The 20,485-nt window shown below is 48.0% G+C and overlaps 3 protein-coding genes across 4 annotated transcripts; 1 reads left to right on the forward strand and 2 right to left on the reverse strand.

The window, feature by feature from the left end:
* The first annotated feature begins 231 nt into the window (after positions 1-231).
* Positions 232-1,186, forward strand: LOC120639319 (BTB/POZ and MATH domain-containing protein 3-like). Its single transcript, XM_039915288.1, has 3 exons — positions 232-626; positions 797-991; positions 1,036-1,186. Exons 1-3 carry the CDS (start codon positions 232-234, stop codon positions 1,184-1,186), a joined length of 741 nt encoding a protein of 246 aa, XP_039771222.1.
* A 436-nt stretch (positions 1,187-1,622) lies between these two features.
* Positions 1,623-7,669, reverse strand: LOC120711301 (methionine aminopeptidase 2B-like). Its single transcript, XM_039996769.1, has 13 exons — positions 7,331-7,669; positions 5,659-5,755; positions 4,362-4,488; positions 4,197-4,230; positions 4,008-4,115; positions 3,708-3,807; positions 3,469-3,614; positions 3,281-3,372; positions 3,091-3,185; positions 2,690-2,786; positions 2,441-2,584; positions 2,029-2,246; positions 1,623-1,939 (listed from the first exon to the last, which is right to left on the reverse strand). Exons 2-13 carry the CDS (start codon positions 5,725-5,727, stop codon positions 1,829-1,831), a joined length of 1,341 nt encoding a protein of 446 aa, XP_039852703.1. The 5' UTR covers positions 5,728-5,755; positions 7,331-7,669; the 3' UTR covers positions 1,623-1,828.
* Positions 7,670-14,956: 7,287 nt separating this feature from the next.
* On the reverse strand, positions 14,957-19,318 carry LOC120711302. Of its 2 annotated transcripts, XM_039996771.1 has the most exons (7): positions 19,040-19,294; positions 18,618-18,949; positions 18,385-18,446; positions 16,302-16,392; positions 16,133-16,217; positions 15,805-16,054; positions 14,959-15,696 (listed from the first exon to the last, which is right to left on the reverse strand). In XM_039996771.1, the coding sequence occupies exons 2-7, from the start codon at positions 18,854-18,856 to the stop codon at positions 15,224-15,226; spliced, it is 1,200 nt and encodes a 399-aa protein (XP_039852705.1). In that variant the 5' UTR covers positions 18,857-18,949; positions 19,040-19,294; the 3' UTR covers positions 14,959-15,223. The 2 variants fall into 2 exon arrangements, with proteins under 2 accessions (XP_039852704.1, XP_039852705.1); XM_039996770.1 differs by having other exon boundaries at positions 14,957-16,054; positions 19,040-19,318.
* Positions 19,319-20,485: the final 1,167 nt, after the last annotated feature.

Consider the following 20,485-nt stretch of genomic DNA (forward strand, 5'->3'; position numbering starts at 1 on the left):
AGTCGAAGAGAACGCTGAGTTCTTGGCTGAGAATTCACCATTGGCATTCGTTTCGTGTTCCCATTGTGCCAATGATTGTGATGGGTTGGGAACACGGCGCGTTCTCCAAAACTGTAATCCCCCCGTCTTCCTCACCAATCAATAAATAATGGACCCTCCAATCCATAGAACTCAATGTCCTCTCCTGCATCGAGACCTTGACGACGACTCAGCTATACTGCAGGATCGGAAATGGCGTCGTCACCGAACACGAAGTCCACGAGCACGCCAGAGACCGTGCGCGGCGAGCACCAGTTCGACGTCGCAGGGTACAGCCGCAAGCAGGGCGCCGGCGCCGGCACCGTCCTCACCTCCGCCACCTTCGCCGCCGGCGGCTTCGACTGGGCGATCCGCTACTACCCTAACGGGAAGGGCAACGATGAGTTCGTGTCCACCTTCGTCCGGCTCGTGACACCGAACGCCACCACGCGGGCGCTGTTCGACCCCCGGCTGGTGGACCGCGCCACCGGGCTGCCGCGGTCGGTGCGCCGGAGCACGGCGCCGGTGGCGTTCGGCGCGGGCCGCGCCGGGAAGCGCGAGCGGGGCGCCCGCACGTTCATGGCGAGGGCCGAGCTCGCGGCGTCACTGTACGTTCATGGCAGGGGGCGCGGCTATCGCGGACGGCGGCGGCTCCGGCGACCCTCGAGCCGCCGCCGCCGCCGCCCGACATGGGGGGGCACCTCGTCGCGCTGCTCCGGACGCGGGTGGGGGCCGACGTCGCCTTCACCGTCCAGGGAGAAGCGTTCCGCGCGCACAGGGCCTTGCTCGCGGCGCGGTCTCCGGTGCTCAACGCCGAGCTCTCCGGGCCGCCGGCGAAGGAGGAGGAGGGCGCAGGTGAGGCGGTGGCCGTCGACGGCGTGACGCCTCTGGTGTTCAGGACCCTGCTCCACTTCATCTACACCGACGCGCTGCCCGGCCTGGGCGATCTTGGCCTCTGGAGTACCGAGAACTGGTGCGGGATCTTCTCGCGGCCGCGGATCGGTACGCCATGTGCAGGCTGAAGCAGATATGCAGGGCCATCCTGCAGGAAGAACTTGATGCGGAGACCGTGGCAGCTGCGCTGGATTCTGCTGGTCAAAACCGCCATTGCCAGGATCTTGGAGATGGTTGTGTTCAGTTCATGCCGTCGTCTGGATTGGAAGGATGAGCGACCCATGCCCTTATCATCTGATCTGGTGCTGATGATTGTCCGTTATCTATCTACTAGTACTCCTAAGTCTTAACTAAAGTATGCTTGGATTCATTGGTTCAAACAAAGCATGCTAAATTCATTTTTCTTTTCCCTGCTCCTGTAGATTTTACTCTGTGATTCGAGCTATGTTGAAGTGGGTACGCATGCATAGAGTTGCAAAAAGTTTTTGCCCGGGCAATATTTCTGCAGAACACTAAAAAAAATTGGGACCTTTAATATTTTTTCCTGAAGAGCAATTGGGCCTTTAACGATGTGGGCTTCCGACTTCCAAGATGCGCCTTCTTCAGTAGAGCATTTTCGCTTTTTCTCTTTGCGTTGCAATGGCAGTTCCTGATTTATGGGATCTATATATTCCGATTTGATAATCATATTTTATTGCACCTGATGCTCGTATCAAAAGGTTATCCAACATTAATTCAAAGGGGTAGCAATTTCAGTCCATCAGAAAACAAGTTCCAACATATTCCAGGCTCAAAACATTTGATCAGGAGTGCGAAATTATTCATCGGCTGTGATATGTCCTATGGTCCAAGAGATGGTACACAGGTTGCGCAAAAACGGTGTGTACTCCACTAGAAGGAGGCACTGCGGCCGCAATCAGTAGTCGTCGCCTCTGGAAATCACCTCTTTGCAGGTCGGCCGGAGTAGGATGGTGTGCTCAAACTGCGAGACGTAGCTCCCTCTCACGTCGCACAGGGGAGGGTACGGCTGCGGATGGTGCGGAAGGCAGTGATTAACCAGAGAGTGTCAGCAACAAGGATTGGACGATGGGGCGGAGATGGAGGGGATTCACGTACCTGAACTATACCATTATCACAGAGATTCTTTAGAGCCATGAGGTACTTCGTCTCACCGAGGCGGTCCAAGTACCGACGACAGAAAGCGAGCGTTCCAAAGTTGTTGTTGATGGTCCCGAGTAGTTGCTTCGCCTTTGCTAACCTCAAAGGCACATGTCCAACATCAAAGTTCTTCATGTAATGACTACATTCCAAGTCCTCCCTGACAAATCCCTTTCCTGCAAACATCATGAAAGTTATGAAGTGTTAAGCCTTGCCCCCAGTAGGGGCAATAAATTTTATGTAGTGAAGCCAAAGGTCATTCTACTTATGTAAGTGACGAAGTGATGTTTCTTTTGGCAAAACAATTATGACAAATTACACGACTCATACATTTATATCCATGAGTTCAAGCAGTAAAAGAGTACCATACCGGTAGATCCAAATGTTTCAATGGCATAAAACTCTCCCTCCTCCATTTTTGTTTGTTCTCCACCTTTCACTATTGGAACCGATTTCCCAGCATGGATTTGATATGGCCCAATGCTATGTCCATTGAGGTTCCGAACACTTTTTACTGTCACACAAGCAACAAAGTAGTTTTAGTTATCATTTCCTTTTTCACTTTCATCATTTTCACACACTGGGAAATCAGAAGCTGCATATGACTGCTTTACATTACCTTGGAAAACTTTCCCATTGATTTCAACCTCATACGACTCCATTACTTCTTGGATTGCAGCACCAACATCACAAAGTCGTGCATCTATTCCAGCTTCCTGAGATGAAGTAATCACATCATTACTGATGTCCAATGTGTGCAAGCTATAACAGAGGAAATAATTTCAGACAACCACATATACCGGCCCACTATAACAGGAGAAATTCAAATTAGTCAAGACAAACTAAACAGTAGCAGCTGCCGGCCTACACATACTATAATTGTATAATGGAAATCAGTATTACAAGAACAATGAATCATTGCACTTGAGCTACAGCTCTCACTTTTGTACAATCAAGCAGAGAACTGCAGGGAAATGGCATGAATAAAGCCTACAGAATGCAGAAACATGTCAAAATTACCTTGATCCCTGTATTTGTGGCATCTCTCGTTGCTTGAAGCAATGGATCGTACATAGGGTTGAACGCAACAGTAAATGCACAATCAACAATGTACCCTGGAAGAAATACAAAGTTAGTGCTTGCAATTAAAATAGCATGACTAATTTACAAGCAACCAAATCAATAAAATAAAGCAAAATTATTGGCGGACCATCTATATGTGTCCCAAAGTCTAGCTTCATCACATCATCATATTGTAGTACAGTTTTGTCACCCGCATTTGGAGTCCAGTGAGCTGCAACCCTAAGGAATGCATTTTTCTTTCATCAATTCGTGAATGGAATGAAGATTTGGAAACATAACAGAAGTATACCAAACTAATGGAAAAGAGCATCGTACCAATTCAAGGAGCATCCAGTTGGAAAGGCAATGCCAGCTTGCAATCCATTCTCCTTGATAAGTTTTCGGACCATGTTTTCCAATGTTTCGCATAGATCAACCATTAATATTCCAGGCTTTATGATGCTCCTCATATATTTCCGGACCTAGCAAATACAAATATACATTGTAGAATTGCAACCAGCAACATATAGAACAAATTGTACTGGAAATAAATTACAGAGGGATATATTTTAAACCTGTCTATGAACTTCTGCTGCTCGACGAACAGAGTTGTACATTGGCTTTTGCAGTCGTTCGAGCTCCCTCTTTTCCTCGCTAGTTGTTCTCCATAAATTACTAAATTGCGTAATGTACAGATTTGTAAGCATTATCAGTAGTTCATTATAATAGTTCAGAATTGCCAGTACTTAAAAGGATGGAGAAAAAAATCTACATTTCAGATGTAAAGGATTTGATATGATAACAGACAAACATATGTTCACATAGGATAGTTTAATTCAAAGGAACTTAAAATAATGTGATAGATTTGCACTTACTCATCCTTATATTGTTGGATTTCACCCTCAGGAAATTCACCTGAAGGGAAAAGCTCATCAACAGGAATTGATGGGGGATCTGTCTGCTGAAGGGGGTCCTTCTTCTTTCTACAGAAGACATGAATCCTCCTTGTCAAATTAAACAGACCAAACAAGAAAAGTATGGTTTAACTCAACAGCAAAACTCACTTGGATTTGTTTTTCTTCTTTTTCTTCTTTACAGCTTCAGAAGAATACCCATTTCAAAAGAGAGCTGGTTAGACTAACTTCAACCCAAATGCTAGATATTACACAATAAGCTTCAGATTTATATGAGAAATTTGACAAAGAGAAAATGCAAGGCAGAGTTGTCACCTGGTCCTCCATCTTGAGATGGACCATCAGCTTGTGCTTCATCGTCATCATCCTCTGGTGGTGAGGACTGAGCTGCAAGAGACGCACTATTGCTGTTTGCAGCTTTGTCCTCTTTAGTCAGATTCTCCTGCAAAAGAAAAGTGGATGCTAATTGCTATGATGGAATAAAAACTACAGCAAAGCAAGGGTCACGCAGTCGAGATATGCCATATCCACAATCCACGTAACAATGATAGTTGGTATCACTAGTTCAAGTCTTCTAATCATTTATCTCTGAAACTGAGTCCTGGAAAAGCTACCCACGTCCTCTAGTCAAAAGTTTATTGACCATCAGTGTTCAAAAAGGCGCTACTAGGCGCTCGCCCAGGCGCGCTTATGCGCTAGGCGGAGGGGTGCCGCCTCGCCTAGGGGGGTAGGCGGAGGATAGGCGCCGCCGGGAGGAGGTGGGCCGCCGGCGCGGCCAGGAGGCGGCAGGCGGAGGCAGGGATGGGCGCGGCGGAGGCAGGGGTGGGCGGCGGCGGCGGAGGAAGCAGGGGATGGGCGCCGGTGGAGGAGGAGGAAGCAGGGGACGGGCGGCGGCGGCGGAGGAGGAGGTAGGGGACGGGTGCTGGCGGAGGAGGAGGAGGCAGGGGACCGGCGGAGGAGGCAGGGGTGGGAGCGCGGCGGGGAGGAGGCAGGGGCGGGTGTGCAGTGGCGGTCTGGCGGAGGAGGCAGGGGCGGCGGCGGTCGAGTGAGGCGTCGGGAACGGGAGTGAGGAGATAAAGGTGGGAGGTGGGCCGTTGGGCTGGTTTTGGGCTGGTTTGATGGGTTTTTGGGCTTTCTTTTCGACTCAAGATTTACTGGTTCTCTCTTTTTCTTTTCTTTAAGAGATATATGATGTCTATTGCAAAATATATGTATGTATATGGCACCGCCTAGAAAAACGCCTTGAAACGCCTAGTCCCGCCTAATCCCGCTTAGGCTCTAGGCGGTGGGTCACCGCCTAGATAGCGCCTAGCGCCTTTTTGAACATTGTTGACCATTATTAGCGATTTAGGCCATCACTTTACAATGGCAAATTCAGATACAGCATAATTGCAACATGGAACAAATGAATAAGCAAATAATGCATTAAACATGTGTATGCAAGAACAACGGCCAGCTATCATAACCAGAACCAGACCAACTCTGGAAACAAAAATACTCCCCCGGTTCTCAAATAGATGCCAAAGAAAATATATTCTCCTTTTTGTAGAAACAGAATTAGCGATTCATTCCATGGGGCATGGAAAAGAAAGGAACTGCTGCAGCTACTTACTTTCATTTCTTCATTTTGTCCAACATGCAATGCCTCCATCTCCTTGGCTACTGTATCAACCGCAGCCATATTTTATATTTTGAAAGCAGGTCCAAACCTGAATTTGCAGAATAAACAAAACCGTAAGCACCAACGTATCTCAGGATAAACTACATTTCAAATAAATGTATACCCATTGTAAGGCCAATGAGAGCTATTCACAACTGTCTAACAGAACTTGAGGCATCCATAAATGACAAAGCCATTGATAACAGATAGTATTCTATTTTGATTACCAGTATTTCGCTTATCAAACTCAGTAAGTGAATTGCAAGATTTAGAGTCAGGTTAAGAATGCTCATTAAACAATCATCCACAAATTGTTCAATGCAGCATTTAGCTACATGCATATACCACAAGGGAACTAACTGTGGCATGTACATTCATGTGATCTTGTCCACTCAACCATCAGTACCATATGAAAACCTTTGTTCAATTCGTTTTTCCTCCATTTGTTAGTTTACCTAGCAAGTTCTGGGAATTGGCTTGCAAGCAAGATGAGATACAGTATAGTGGATATCACTTTGGAAAAGGGACATTCAAGCAAATATACTTAATAACAGAGCCGGCTGCTTCATACAAAGCTTACTGCAACTATTATAGGACTCATAACACCAAGTTGTACTCTACAGCAAGTTTGCATCAGCGACCCATTCTAACTGAACAATGATGTTTCCATTTGGATAAATTTGCAAGGTTCACGAACCCATTCTGAACAGCTTGTTCGCATGAGTCTCAGAATACCACTCAATTGCTCGTCCTGACTCTATCTACTTAAACCAAGAGAGCCGGACATATAACTGATGCTCATTTGTTCACGAACCCATTCTGATGTTCAGCAAGTGTAGAAAAATTTTGATGGTTTGATATCAATCCAAAAGTCCATAAATGTGGCAGAAACCTATCTCGTTGTTAGGCAATATGGAGTTAAATCCCGTAATTTTATATCATAGAACAAATGAACACTTTAGACAAATTAAAATGCACTAGATACATGAATTAATTATAAAAGAGCACCATGAAAAGAAATCATATCCAACTGCTCAAAGTAAAGTACAGAGTTGAGATAATAGATCTGCACCATCCAAAATTTTCCGAGTCCAATAACATTTTTCCCAAAAAAATCAGCAGAGGTAGTCACTGGTAGGTTGGAACTAATCTAACCACTAGTGAAGCAGCTCCGATGGTGGAGCTAAGCAGTTTATCACTTGGTGAATTGGCTTCACAAGGGTCATAAAAGGTAGGCTTATAATGGAAATACCTATAGACTATAGTATCCCTGTTTGATCTGTGTTATACATAAATGAATTGTCTTCTGAACTAAGTTTGTAAAGGCAATATGCTTGCATCCCGATTACTTGAAAATTATGACAATATAACACAACCTTCGGTTCTTCATTATCAACTGATATCCTAGCAAATCAAACAAGGCCCGTCCGACGCTACATTCACAATTGCGCGGTTTCAGGAAAAAAACACGCAGTCACGCAAGCTGCATCACACGGCACACGCATCAACCAAGTTTGAACCCCGTTTCACAGCAGCACAAGGCGCAGGCACGCGTCAATCAAATTCGAATCCCGTTTCACAGCACCACGCACGGCGCAGGCACCAATCGGATCGCGGGCCTAACCTTGGAATCGGCCCCTTGCGGGCTGGCAGCTCCCAGTAACCTCCGTCAGTGCAGCTTAGGGATTTCGTGGCCGGGCGATGGCAGACCGCGGCGGGCGGGCGACGGGCGTCGGGATGGCGTGGGGAGGGAGAGGGAGGGCGACGGGCCTCCTGGAACGGAAGCGGAGGGGCCGGGGGGGGGGGGGGGGGCGGGGCCAAACCCTAGTCGTCCCCTCGCGTGATAGAGGCGGCGCGGCGGTGGGGACTATGGGGGCGGAGGAGGAAGGAGTCGGCTGTTCTGTCTCGGGTGGCAGAGATGCGTAATTACCTTACAACTGCATGGGGACTTGGGAGAGGTGAGGAGCAGGTCTCTTCCTCTATCCTCTATCCTCTTCCTCTACCCCTAAAGGATGATCAAATTTGGCTTGGTCCACACAGGAAAATGCACCCCGCTGACATACCAAAAGTTCGAATCATGAGCCATCTCTTTTTCCTTCTTTTTCCCCTTCTCTTCTCTCTTTTTTCTCCCCCTCTATTTATTCTCCTCACCGCGGCCACTCGCCCGCGCGCCCTCCAAACGCCGGGCCTCCCTCCCGACCCGCGCCTCCCTCTCCCTCCCGACTCCGGCATGTCGCCCCCGCCGGTGCCTCCCTGGTCGCGCCACCCCGCCGTTGGGAGGGGGCTTCCTCCCCCTCGCCTCCCCCTCAGGCAGCACCCCCGCTCCGATTTCCCCCAGTGCCCTAACCCTAGAAGGCCTAAAGCACTCCGTCCAGCGGCGCCTCCCCGATCCGATTTCCCTAGGCCGGCCGACCAGGTCCGTCGAGCCTCCCTCCGGTCCGATTCCCGCGACCCTGGTGCCTCCCTACGCTAATGACGTCAGCCCCCTTTTCCTACAGGAAGGACGCCGCTCCTTGCTGGACGGTCGCTGCCCCCACCCTGCTAGACGCCATCGCCCCCTCCAGGAACAGACAAGGTACGATGCCAGAGACATCACTGCCGTGTGCTTTGCACAGGATCCCACTGTCCGGCTACTGGATGGCCAAGGTCGATAGTTTTTTTTCTCTTTCTAAGACCAATTTATTTTCCTACACATGGCTCTTCCTTATAGATTCAATTGCTGAATAATGGTTATCGGGTTGATGTTCTGTCAAACAAAAGCAAGGTCTGTATGCTAAATTGATTAGGCAATGTGCTAAATTGCTAATGCATATTTAGCCCCACTGCTATGGAACGGCCATAGCCCCACTGCTATGCATGTTGAGCCTTACAGATTTTTAAGGAATCAGAATATTTTTGAATTGATACATGTGTATCTCCATGTCTTCAAGGCCGTCTTGGGAGAAGTGTATCTCATAGAGTGTTGTACCGAGGATATTGCATGCTCAAACATGAGGTATACTCCCTCTCATTTTTTGCCTTTAATTCTGTTATACTCCCTCTCATTTTTTGCCTTCAAACATGAGCACTTGTTTTGAACTATGGGACATGTGTTGTTTTTTTTATGTCCCGTAGCGTTAGCACGGGCATAATTACTAGTCCCTGTTAAAGAAGTGAACGTCTCAAGTTTTGAATGTTCTTCGGATCATGTTCTCGGCGTCAAACAAACTGAGTCGGTGAATCTGACTATAAATGAATTGTGCAAGAATCTGACTAAGCGTGCAAGTCTGCAACTGAACAGCGAGCTACACCATCCGTTATTTGCAATTCAGCTCCTCAAAGCAAAGATGCGAATACCTCACAGCTTGTGAAAAAAAAAACTGCTACGATCGACGAAAACTCACATCAGCCTGTAGCTAAACTGTTCATTTGAACGTTGCTGTCAGAAATGGACGGGATGCTCATGTATCAGATGCTTTCGGCATGCAATCAGCTCCCACCTCCTAGCACATAGCCTATTAAACTCCCAGCTCATGTATCATATGCTTTCGGCATGTTATATAAGTTCACTTCCTCTGTTCTGAAATGTAAGATATTTTATTTTGTCTTAAATTATAATAATATTTTAAATTTGATCAAATTTATAAAAACATTAACATCTAATACATCAAATAAGTATATTATGAAAAATATATTTCATAGTGAATCTAATTATTGTTATTTGACATTCAAGACATTCAAAATATCATTACTCTTTTCTATAAATTTGATCAAATTTAAAATAATTTAATTTAAAAAGTTAAAAATACCTTATATTTCAGAGTATTACCTATAGCACACAAGGAGAAAAAATAAGAATTATTGATTGACTTCAGAAACCACATGTTTACCTGCGCGTGGCCGGCCGTGTACTAGCTGCCTTGCACGCGTCTCCTCTGTCCAGTGTCCCGTCCCTCGACAGCGCCGGGGTGCACCGCGCGCGTGCGGCAGGCATGGCCCAGATGAGCGCAGCAGCATGGAGCCCATGGTAGAGGAAGGGACTCACCGATCTTAGGCATGGGCCACCGCCAAAGGCGTCGTACCCAGTGGCGGAGCTTCATTGGGGCCAAGGGGGCCTTGCCCCTGGCCAATGAAAATTCCCACTACGTGAATAGTAAAATGGCTACTGTTTATTACTGTAGCAAAAGAGTGGCCCTCCCTCATTTATTTAAAATTCAAAATTCAAGGTCAAGCTCCGCCACTGGTCGTACCTCCTTGAGGCCATGCCGCCGCCGCCGCTGCTCGTGCCCACTGTGCGCTCCCAGTGCCCCCTCCTTCCTCTTTTAGCCCCGCCGGCAACTCCACGCTCGCATGCCGGCCACCAGCTCGCTCTGCGACGGCGACGGAGCAGCGTGGACTCTACAGAATCATCTCCGCAGATTCAGGGGCGGAGACAGGGGGCGGACAGGGCCTGGCCCCATGGTCCCTAAATTTACACTAGAAATTTAAATTTTGATTAAATGTTTATATAAATTTGTATGGTTGGCCTTCTTAATAATGAAAAAATCAACTTCCTGGCTCCGCCCCTGCGTGGCAGATTGTGCACTGTGCAGATCGGACCGCGCGCTTATGGTTGGATCTCGTTGGACACAACGCCCGGCCTAACGACGCCGAGGCTGCCCGGCATCGCGGCCGGGACGGCAAGACGTGCCTGTGCTTGCGTAGCTGTGAAGCGCGTGTGAGAACCGCTCAATTTGTACTCGGTTTAGGTAAAATTATTGATTAATCCTCTAAGATGAGGGCTAGCACGTGTCCGTCTCTCAACACGCCACATGCTAATCCACACCTTAGAGTCGAGAGCAAACCCGGTAGTCCCGGTACGTGTTTGCCACATGCCCAGGATTAAGCACACGTACCGTTATACAAGCACGTACATTACCGATGATCCACAAAGAGTAATTTTACACACTTAATATTACAAGTTCGATATAAGAGGGTCCAGCTAACTTCCAATACAAGCCTTGGGCTCACGAAAACCAAATTAAACCGGAACTTAGAATTTATTATACTTACATGCTCTCACGGAGATAAACTACGCAGCGGATAAATCGATAAAAGCGTAACAAAGCAATGGCGTCTTGCTCAAGGGCACCATTACGACCACAACAATCGACAACTTCTGGCTCACCTGCAACTAGGTTTAGAAGCAACCTGAGTACAAAAAGTAATCGCAAGACTTACGCGATTAAATAAACAAGGATCATGCAAAGGCTCAAGTAAAAGCTTTAAGGTTAAGTAATTATTGCATAAGCATGAGCTCCCTTGACTAACACCTAGCAAAATTGATTAATGTTGCCCGAACCCCCATTAAATTTTAGTGGAATATACTAAGAATAACATATTTACTTCCGAGATGCCAAAATCCATTCCAACATGACCGCAACTCTACGAGGAGTTCATGGGATAAAGAGCGTGCTCATAACCGAGAGCGCGGCAATTCGAATTGATTATAAACTTGCAAGGGCGTACTACTTTACCCACACGACGCAAGGACCATGCGGCTCACCCAACCCGCTAAAGTTGGATGAGGGGGTACTCGCATCAACCGTTCCCAACAAGGCTCAAACGTTGAGGGTACGCCCAACTTGCGCGTGGAGACTTAGTTTCTCCGGGGACATCTCTAAACTTTCCTACACATAGGTCCATCCGGGGACACCTCTAAGCCTATCTGCATAGCCCTTAGCCACGAATCTGGGACCGGGCCTCAATGATCAAGTCAAAGAAGGTAGTTGGCTCATCCGTACCATTATATTAGATATGTGGTAGCACGGAAAGTGCTCAAAACCGACGTCATCCACCGACGGTCCTTAATCGATCCAAGCGGACTATGCCCGCGTGACTTCATTCTCTAGGCCCTACCATTCCGCTCGAATCTCGATACTACCAAACCCTTACCGCCAAGTCAAAACCACCCAGTCAAACCCTTACCACCCGGTAGGTGTGATTCTCCAGACCATTCCTTTCTAGCAAGTAATATTAGTACTCTAAGTGGGGCTAAGCATCTAGTCAAATTGAGTAATTAGCTATCTAACCGATGCCAAGGATATGGATAAACGAATCAAGGAAGGATAATGCATGAAAATAGGTACAAGAATGCAATATGTACATAGTGTGTGTGTATATATATATATATATATATATATATATATATATATATATATATATATATATCCCAACAATACCCAAGTGAGATAACTAAACTAATCAAATTAAATAGGTGCAAGGAATTATGTTTTGTTGCTTGCCTTGATTAATTTCGGGCTCGACCACGAACTGGACTCTGGGTTCAGACTCAACGGACTCTGTGGGCTCCACAGGTTCGTTCTCCGACGGTTCAGTCACTATAATGCATGAATGAAATGCATGCGTTAGTACGATGCTATGCTTGTGCAAAAAATACTATGCATAAAATGATGCGTATGCATTAGTATGATGCGGTGACTTGAAAAAGACATGCTATGACTGAAACATGGATGAAATAACAAGCAATGGCACATACACAATCATGACCACGCCCATCGAGCAATAAACCCTATCTAGGCAAAATAACCCTAGGGCAAGCAATTTTAAAACTAGGAGAACAAACAGTTCACACAAATCATGAGATAAACTGAGCATACAGAGGGCATTACAAACGACTCATGAAAATTGGATTTTCAGTAAAAACATTTTTCTAGAATTAACCATAAATATATCAATTTTCAGCTACTCTAAACAAAATAAATCAAAAAGGATATGCAAACGAGTTCAAACAATTTCCATAAAATTTACACAGGAACCAAACATGTAAAAAAGGCTAACAAAAGTGGTTTTGCCATTTTATCATTTTTCAACAAATATTTATGCAATAAACAACATCCCAGGCAGCAAGCACGAAATTAAGGTAAAACCTTAACAAAAAGTATGGAAACATATGAGAAAGTTGCACCAATGAAAATTAAACTTCACAAGGAGTCTAGAAAAATTTGGTTTGACATTTTTAGAGCTGTACACAAATAACTAAGTATTTAACTCATTTTTGTAACAATAAAACATAACTAAATCTAAAGAAAGCTAGCATGAAAAAAAATATTTTTCTGAGATAGGTCTATGCTAGAGGAATCCAAAAAATTTTAGTTTGCATTTTTATGATTTTTCTATGATTTACTATAATTTTCCAAATTTTCAGCCGATTTATTGAAAAAGAGTCCTTCACAGCACTATTCATATGAGTCTATGTTTGTGCAGAAAACCCCCTGAAAAAGTTCCAATTGTCGCATGGGGTCCTCCACGCGATTTTGAAGCAGGGGAGAATGGGGAACGACGATTCCGGCCATTGGGGGGGGCTTGCCGGCGGCGAGGGAGGGGTGGATGAGCATGAGGGCGACGAGGGCTACCTGAGGGTGTGCTCGGTCGGGGTCGGGGATGGCCGGAAGTGGGGGCGCGGTGGAGCAGTGCCCCGGCGGCCATGGCGCGCGGCACACGGCAGCGCTTCCGGCGATGGGGGCGATGGGGGCCGGGTCGAGGAGCTTCAGGGGGTAGGGGGTTGAGGGCAACCCGTTCAGGGGCTCGGCTTGGGCGGAGGAGGACCGGGGAAGGGAGCTCGACGTGCAGATGGTTTGGGCGGTGGCGGCGGACTCTGTTCTGGCGAGGTGGGTGGTCGGGCGGTGGACTGGCAGCTCGGGGAGATGGAGTGAAGGGTGGTGAACACGCGCAGGGGGCTGGGGAAGGTTGGAGCTAGCTCGGGCGGCGTCTCGGCGTGCTGGGCGAGTTGGCGGCCGGTGGTGGAGTTCGGACGCGAGCAAGGGAGGCCGGCGTGGTCTGGGAAGGAGAGGAGGGGGTGAGGCACCTGGGCGAAGGAATAAGGGCGCGGCAGGATGGGCACGGCGTGGGCACGGGACGCGCGTCGCGCGCAATGCGTGCGGGCGGCGTTCGTGGCCAACTTGACCACAGCAACGGTGAGCAGCATACAGCCAAGCCAATTAGCGCATGGGGCGGCGGACATGGCACCGTGCACCGGCCAGCGAGGAGCCTCATGAGCCGGCGCCGCGGCGGAGCGAGTGGCCCGACCGAACTCCCAAGACTCGCGAGAGGAAGAGGAAGACTCTCCTGCGATACGCCAATCTGGGCCGCACATGCTTGATCGGACGACTCCTAGGCACCCCAGGGTGGACGGTATTTGAAATACCGTCCACCCGGTCGGTATTTCGGACACCGTCCCCCCTGCAATCGCCAAGACGCGCCGTCTCCGCCGCACGCCGCCGCGGCGGGCGCCGGCGAGTCCAGGAGGCCCCCGCCTACGACGTGCTTCCTCTCTGGAGACCTTGCCGTCGCAGCTGCCGCACGAGTCTGCCCTCCGATCCCTCCTCTTAGCCCTTGTGTGCGCCCTGTTCTTGCGAAAATGCCTGTTCTTGATCAGCTGGATGATCTGAGAGACTCGGCAGCGCATTGAGGCATCGACAAACTGCCAATTGGACCCACCAGCGTCTTCCCTGCACACAGATTGCAGAGCTCCCCGATGCTGCCAGGTTGAAGTTGAACCTGAACTGGAAGCTGGCACGGCAAGGTTCTTGCCTCGGAGGCCAGGACGGCGCGCTCTCTGGGCCGCGCTTCTGCTCGCCTCCAGTCGTCCGGGTGGCGAGTGGCGGCGTCGGTGCAGCGGGCTTCGCTGCAGAAGCTCGCCGCGGTGCCGGTTCACGCACGCCCTCCGCGTTCCGAGTCCCGGCCCTGACGAGCTGAGGACGACGGCCGAATGCTGCGCGCCTGCGCCGCCGGTGAGGCGTTTCGGCCGACATGTATGGGCGCGCCCGCGCCACCGCTGCCCGCCGTCAGCACCGAAAGCAAGTAATGCAAGCCGCCGCTCCTGACGAGGAAGAGGCCCGCGTTGCAGTCCGGTCCTGTGCTGTGATGCTCTCCCAATCGCTGAACAAATACGCGTCCTGTCCCTGCTCGCCGCCACTGCAGGCACTCTCCGGCAGACGGCAGGCGAAGTGACCGAGAGCATGTGAAGCTCACCATGGCCACCGGCTGCTACGCACGAGGAAGACGGCGTCATCACACCGCCCGTGGCCTTCAATGTCGATGCCCACACCAGCTCCTCTGTTAACGCGGACTGAGAGAAGCCTGACATTTGAATTTGACGTGGGCTCGGCATGCTAAGAGAAGCCTGCGTCGTGTGCACGCTCCTCTGCGTGCTGAATGTGCGATGAACAAGGTTCATATTTGGACATGAATAACATAACTGAACCAATGAAGTGAGCAGCCCAGCAGTTGCCATTTTAACTGAGACAACAATTCGATTCATGCTCCATGTATTCAGGACAAACACAGCTCAAGAAAACTGATTATATAAAACGCAGCATTACTCTAACTGACGCCACACTGTTTACACTAAATGACCGGTCACTAAACAAACATCTACCAATTACACTGTCAAGTTAGCACGCAGCGCAGAAGCTCGGTGACAACACCCCCTACCGAACAGTGGTGTAGGGATCAGCCCAGGTTGCAGATTCATACTTCATAGCTGCGCAACCTCACTCAAAGAAGAGAATTCAGCATCGACCTTGGAGGCAAACTCCTCGCCAACTTCTATCCTAGTGCACAGCTTTGGGAAGGAATACGTCCGTGCTGCTGCTGCTACGGTAGTTGACTCCCGGCCGCTCGGCTCCGTCTCCATTCTGTTTGACTCGTACATGGGGGTACCATTCTCTTTTCCAAACAGCGCCTCCTTTCCAAACAGCTGCTCGATGAGATCACGGCAAGGCTTCAAATCATCCTCGCTCCGTGCTCTTGTCATCCTACCAAGCAGCTCATTAAATTTTGCGGCTCTCTCCATCTTCTGCTTTGCACTAAACTTCACTGGGGTTGTATGATCATCTTGATCCTGATCAGATGGTGGTTTGTCATCCTCATAGTCATAGGCACTTTGACGCTCTTGCAGTTTCTTCAGCTTCTCGTCCAAGATAGTGGCAACCCTCTCCTTGAAGCTATCTGCATTCGATGGTGGTTTGTCATCCTCATAGTCATAGGCACTTTGACGCTCTTGCAGTTTCTTCAGCTTCTCGTCCAAGATAGTGGCAACCCTCTCCTTGAAGCTATCTGCATTTTCGTTATCCGACTTCAACCTCACCTTTGCCTCTGAAACCAACAGGTCCATCCTTTCTTCTTCTGAAGAGGAAGTTGCTTCAGCTTCAGATTCATTAGCAGCATCCTCCATGGGACAGAATGTTTCCTCCAGGAGCCCAACATTCTGTGTGTACCTCTCATATGCTTCATTTTCAGCATCAATATCTCCTTGCATATGTTCCTTTAACTTCATAAATCTCCACTTGTTTATGCTCGCAACATCCTAGAACACAAAAAACAAGTCACGATAGAAACTAAAAAGGGTTCGAAACAGATAAGAGTGGGTGAAACAGCCAATAACCTTTTTGGCAAGCGCCTTTTTTGTTCGGAGAGAATTCAGAAAATGGTGGGGAAGCTTCTGCAAGCAAGCAAGCCTTGATGCTGAACTGTGACAAATGGCAAACATAGAATCAGAACCAATGCAATTCTTTGCCAGAGATGAATTATCAATATTGTTTCATGAACTCTACCCGGTTGCAGGTAAATTGGTAGATGGCTGTTCTGTCAAAGGAGCAGAAGTAGGTGATGGCTTGTCTGGCAATGTGTTGGTCTGCTTCAGAACTGTCATGATCAGTGAAGCAAGACAATATTAGTGGTGTTCAGAGGAGAGTTAAAAATAAACAACACTCTGAAATATCACAGAGCAGCAGACCCAATACAAAATCATGTAAAAGAAAATTGATACGAAAAAAGGAATCAACAAGCAGATTGAGCTAGAAATATCATAAATGAAATATCAATGCCTGTAAGAAATTGTTCTAACATAAACACTAACAGGGCCATGTATAAGGGGATGTTTGAATCAAAGGCGACAGAGTTTCTAGTGCTGATTGGCTAGACTGGATGTTTAGATTTTGGAAATTGGAACTGCAAAAAACTCTCAGAACTTCTCAATTTTTTCTGCAGCAGCCTCTTCCCCCGATTTCTTCATGAAATGAGAAGGTTAATGCAAGGTCCAATAAATAATCCGTCTCCCACTTCCCTCCCCACTTATTTAACATGTTCCACAAAGCAAGACAGGGTTATTACATCCTCAAATAGTCTGCAAGTATTCACCATCAAAAGAAACTACGACCTTCCATTGCTTGTTAATTTTTTAAAATTTTGATATCTGCTGGACAAGCCGTACTTGCAGTTTGTAAGATTTATTTGAAAGATTGTTCCAGACATTAATTCTGGATGGTAACTAATATCTGAACATAATAATGAATTCACTAGTCTATAAACTTGCCATAAAAAAATTAGAAATAAACAAACAGTGAGCCAGTGCTAGGATGGATTCGTCAAATTTCCTAATTTGTATCTCAAAGCTAGCTCATCTCGGCTACGAAACCTGATGCACCACTAAATTATAACATTAAATAAATCTGGAAAAACTGCTAAACGATAAGTGAGGCTAAACAAATGTAAATTTGTCTCAATAGCACTCTCCACAACCTGTTTTGCTAAGATACCACTGTGTACTCAGTTTGCTATTTTAGCACTTGTTCGTCAAACCTGCTATCTTCGGCTGTTCCTTTCCTTCTTTGTTGCCAAAGCAGAGCTTCTAGATCTCGTCTCCTTCCTCCTTGTCTCTATATCTCTCTGCACATCACCGGAAGCCGAGCCCCCCTGCTCTGTTGCCTCATCCTGTCAGATCTGCTGGACAAGAGGACGAAGGATGCCCTCAGTAGTGCTGACTGAGAGACCAAGGCCAAGGAGCATCAGAGAGGGCGTGTACATGGAGCACGACTTTACTCATGGTTGAGTCCCCTGGAGGCTGGAGATGAGCTCATGCATGTGGAGTTGCTTACCTCGTGGTGGCTCTGGGTAACAAAGGGCCCGTGGTTTGACTTTGTCTGTTGGTCAAGTGTGGTGCTTGTGGACGTTTAGCGGCATAGCCACCACCAGGGAGTGCCCCGCACTGATGACGGGGAGATCCGCGGTAGCTGGAGGGGATGAAGATGGAGGTTAAAGGCAGAGGAAGGAGATAGTGCAAAGGAAGATGGAGGATAACAAGGTAGAGGAGGATCGGGAGTGGTTATGGAGACAGAGAAGATAGTGGTAAGAGGTAAGAGTCCTCGAATCTAATCTGCACTTCGGTTTCAATCGTGAGCGCTCCTCGAATCAAATCTGCACTTCAGTTTCAATCATGAGCGCGGTGCTAGAAGGGTGAAAATGGAGAAGTAGGGAGTGCAAAAATAAAAAGAAAAAAAAAGGGTTTTGGAGAGTGGTGTGCTAGCAAAATGGTTTGTGAGTTCTATCGAGACAATTTTGGGGAGTGATAAAATAGAAAAATGAGTTTGGAGAGTGGTATGTTAGCAAAATGATTCGTGGAGAATTGTACTAATACAATTTCGCCTGAACAAAAATATAAGGTGAAAAGGAAACCGATGCGTGGAAAACAGGTTGTACCAGAAACAAAATCAGCAGACATTTAGATATCGCAGCACTAAACTGCCTGTGGGTCAACCAGATACGTAATCATGAAGATATTAAAGACAGCACACCAAACAGCCTGCAGGTCACTAACTACAAGAACAGATCAAGGTAAAGGAGCATCATCGCACATACCATGAATGTGGCAAGGATTTTGGGCTTTGTAGCAGCAGGCCTTGCAGCACTGGAACGGGCACCTGAAAGGCCGCGCAAAGCGCGCGCATATAATTCACAAATCAATATCGACACCGCGGTCTATCACATAAACACAGGTGAAGGTTTTTGAGTTGCCTTCACACACCACACAACCAGTAGGAGCAAGCAATCCTGCCTAATATAAGGAAGCTATATAAGTTCCGTCTTCTTACCGGGAGCGGGCGACATTGCCGCACTGGATGCACTTGGGCTTGTTGAGGCCCCGGAGGTTGGGCTTGGGCATGTCGAAGGCCGCGGCGGGGACGGGAGGCGGCTTCTGCGGCGTCCCATTGCCGTTGGCGGCCGCGGGGGGCGGAGCGGGAGCAGCGGGCGCAGGGGAAGGCGCGTCACCCGCCGCCGCCTTGGCGCCGGCGGCAGCGGGAACGGCAGCGGGGGGCTTCACGTCCGGCATGGGGGGGTTCCTCAGTCCAGCCAAGCCCCGCGAAATTTCTGGGGAGGAGAAAATAAACCGCGCCCCGCAGCTCCGCCGGATCGACCTCGCGCGCTGGAGAGCAGACGCAGAAGGAGACGAGAAGCTCGGATTTGGTTCGGGGTAGAAGGAATTCGAGGGGGCGAGCAAGCTAGGGTTACTCACCAGCCACCAATTGCGGGGAGGAAGGAATCGACCCGCGCGAGCCTTGCCCGCGAGGTGAGGACCGGGAAAAGGGCGGCGCCTCTCGACGATGGAGGACTGGGAAATCGGTGCGGGTGGCACCTCGCCGGCGACGAGCCGCAGCAGGTGGCGGCGGCGGCGGTCGGGTCGGCGAGCGGAACAGAAGGGGGTTGAAGGGGACAAGGGTTACTCCAGGGGCCGGGCTGGTTCGACCGGTTCCGGTGCGGCGCGTAGGAGTCACCAGTCACGGGTTGCTTGTGCGGGTGCGACGGGGTGCGTCTCAACCAGGTTTTTTTTTATGGCGTCTCAATTCTCAACCAGGTTTTGGACCGGTGCGCGTGTGCTCGTAGCGATGCACTGTAGCTAGGGATGGCAACGGGTAGAAACCCGACGGGTATCACTAACCCAAATTCGCACCCGCTAAGGTAAAATCATATCTGTTAAAAAACTCATACCCATCGCGGGTATGATTTCATGCCCGTACCCGTATCCGTGCGGGTTTTTTTTACCCGCGGGTTTCCCGTACCCGACAGTAGAAGCAACAAAATTTAATAGAAAACATAAACAAATACACAATGCATTATAGTCAAATGAGTCTATGAGTAGGTAATCATCCATAGGAATGGAAGTATATGAGTCTAAGTCTCTCTTAGCATGTGATTGGACCTTATTTTGATACAAGGCCTCGTGACATTGGTATTTTAGGTTATATGTTGTCGGGTTTATTGTACCCACGGGTTTGCGGGTTTGGGTACTTGGAGAACAAACCCGCACCCGCAAACCCGACGGGTACGAAGTTTATCCCATTAAAAAACCCGCGGGTATAGAATTTAGTCTATGTCCGCAACTAATGGAGCAAAAACCTATCGGGTTTCGGGTACCCGTTGCCATCCCTAACTGTAGCTCTGGCACGAATAGAACATTTTGCCCCGAAATCAAATTCCTCGGGCCCACTTTCATAGACACAATGACGCAGCATTTGATTGTTTTGGTCTCTAAGAAATAACATGATAATGTTATACTATTATATATTAGAAATATTGTATGCACACCAATTTAATATATTTAGGATCTTGTTTGGAGGCTAGTGCTAATGCTAATGCATAAAAATGCTAAACTTTAGCATTAGCACTTCTAAATAGGAGTGCTAATGAGAGTGCTAAGTTTAGCAAACTTAAAAAATATGGATAAAACATTAGATGGGGAGAAGGAGCTGTGCTAATAGGTTCCCATTAGCACGTGATTAGCATTTGGCTCCAAACAAGATAGTGCTAAAGTTTAGCTCGCTTCTTTAAAAAAAAAAGTTTAGCTCGCTAAACTAAACTTTAACCCATAGTTTATTTTAGCTCCAGCTTTACCGTCACTTGTTTTACGCAAATCAAGATACTGTATTATGAATCTGTTTTAAACTCGTCCTAAAATGAACTA

Source organism: Panicum virgatum, chromosome 6K (genome assembly GCF_016808335.1).
Source record: "Panicum virgatum strain AP13 chromosome 6K, P.virgatum_v5, whole genome shotgun sequence".
NCBI lineage: Eukaryota > Viridiplantae > Streptophyta > Magnoliopsida > Poales > Poaceae > Panicum > Panicum virgatum.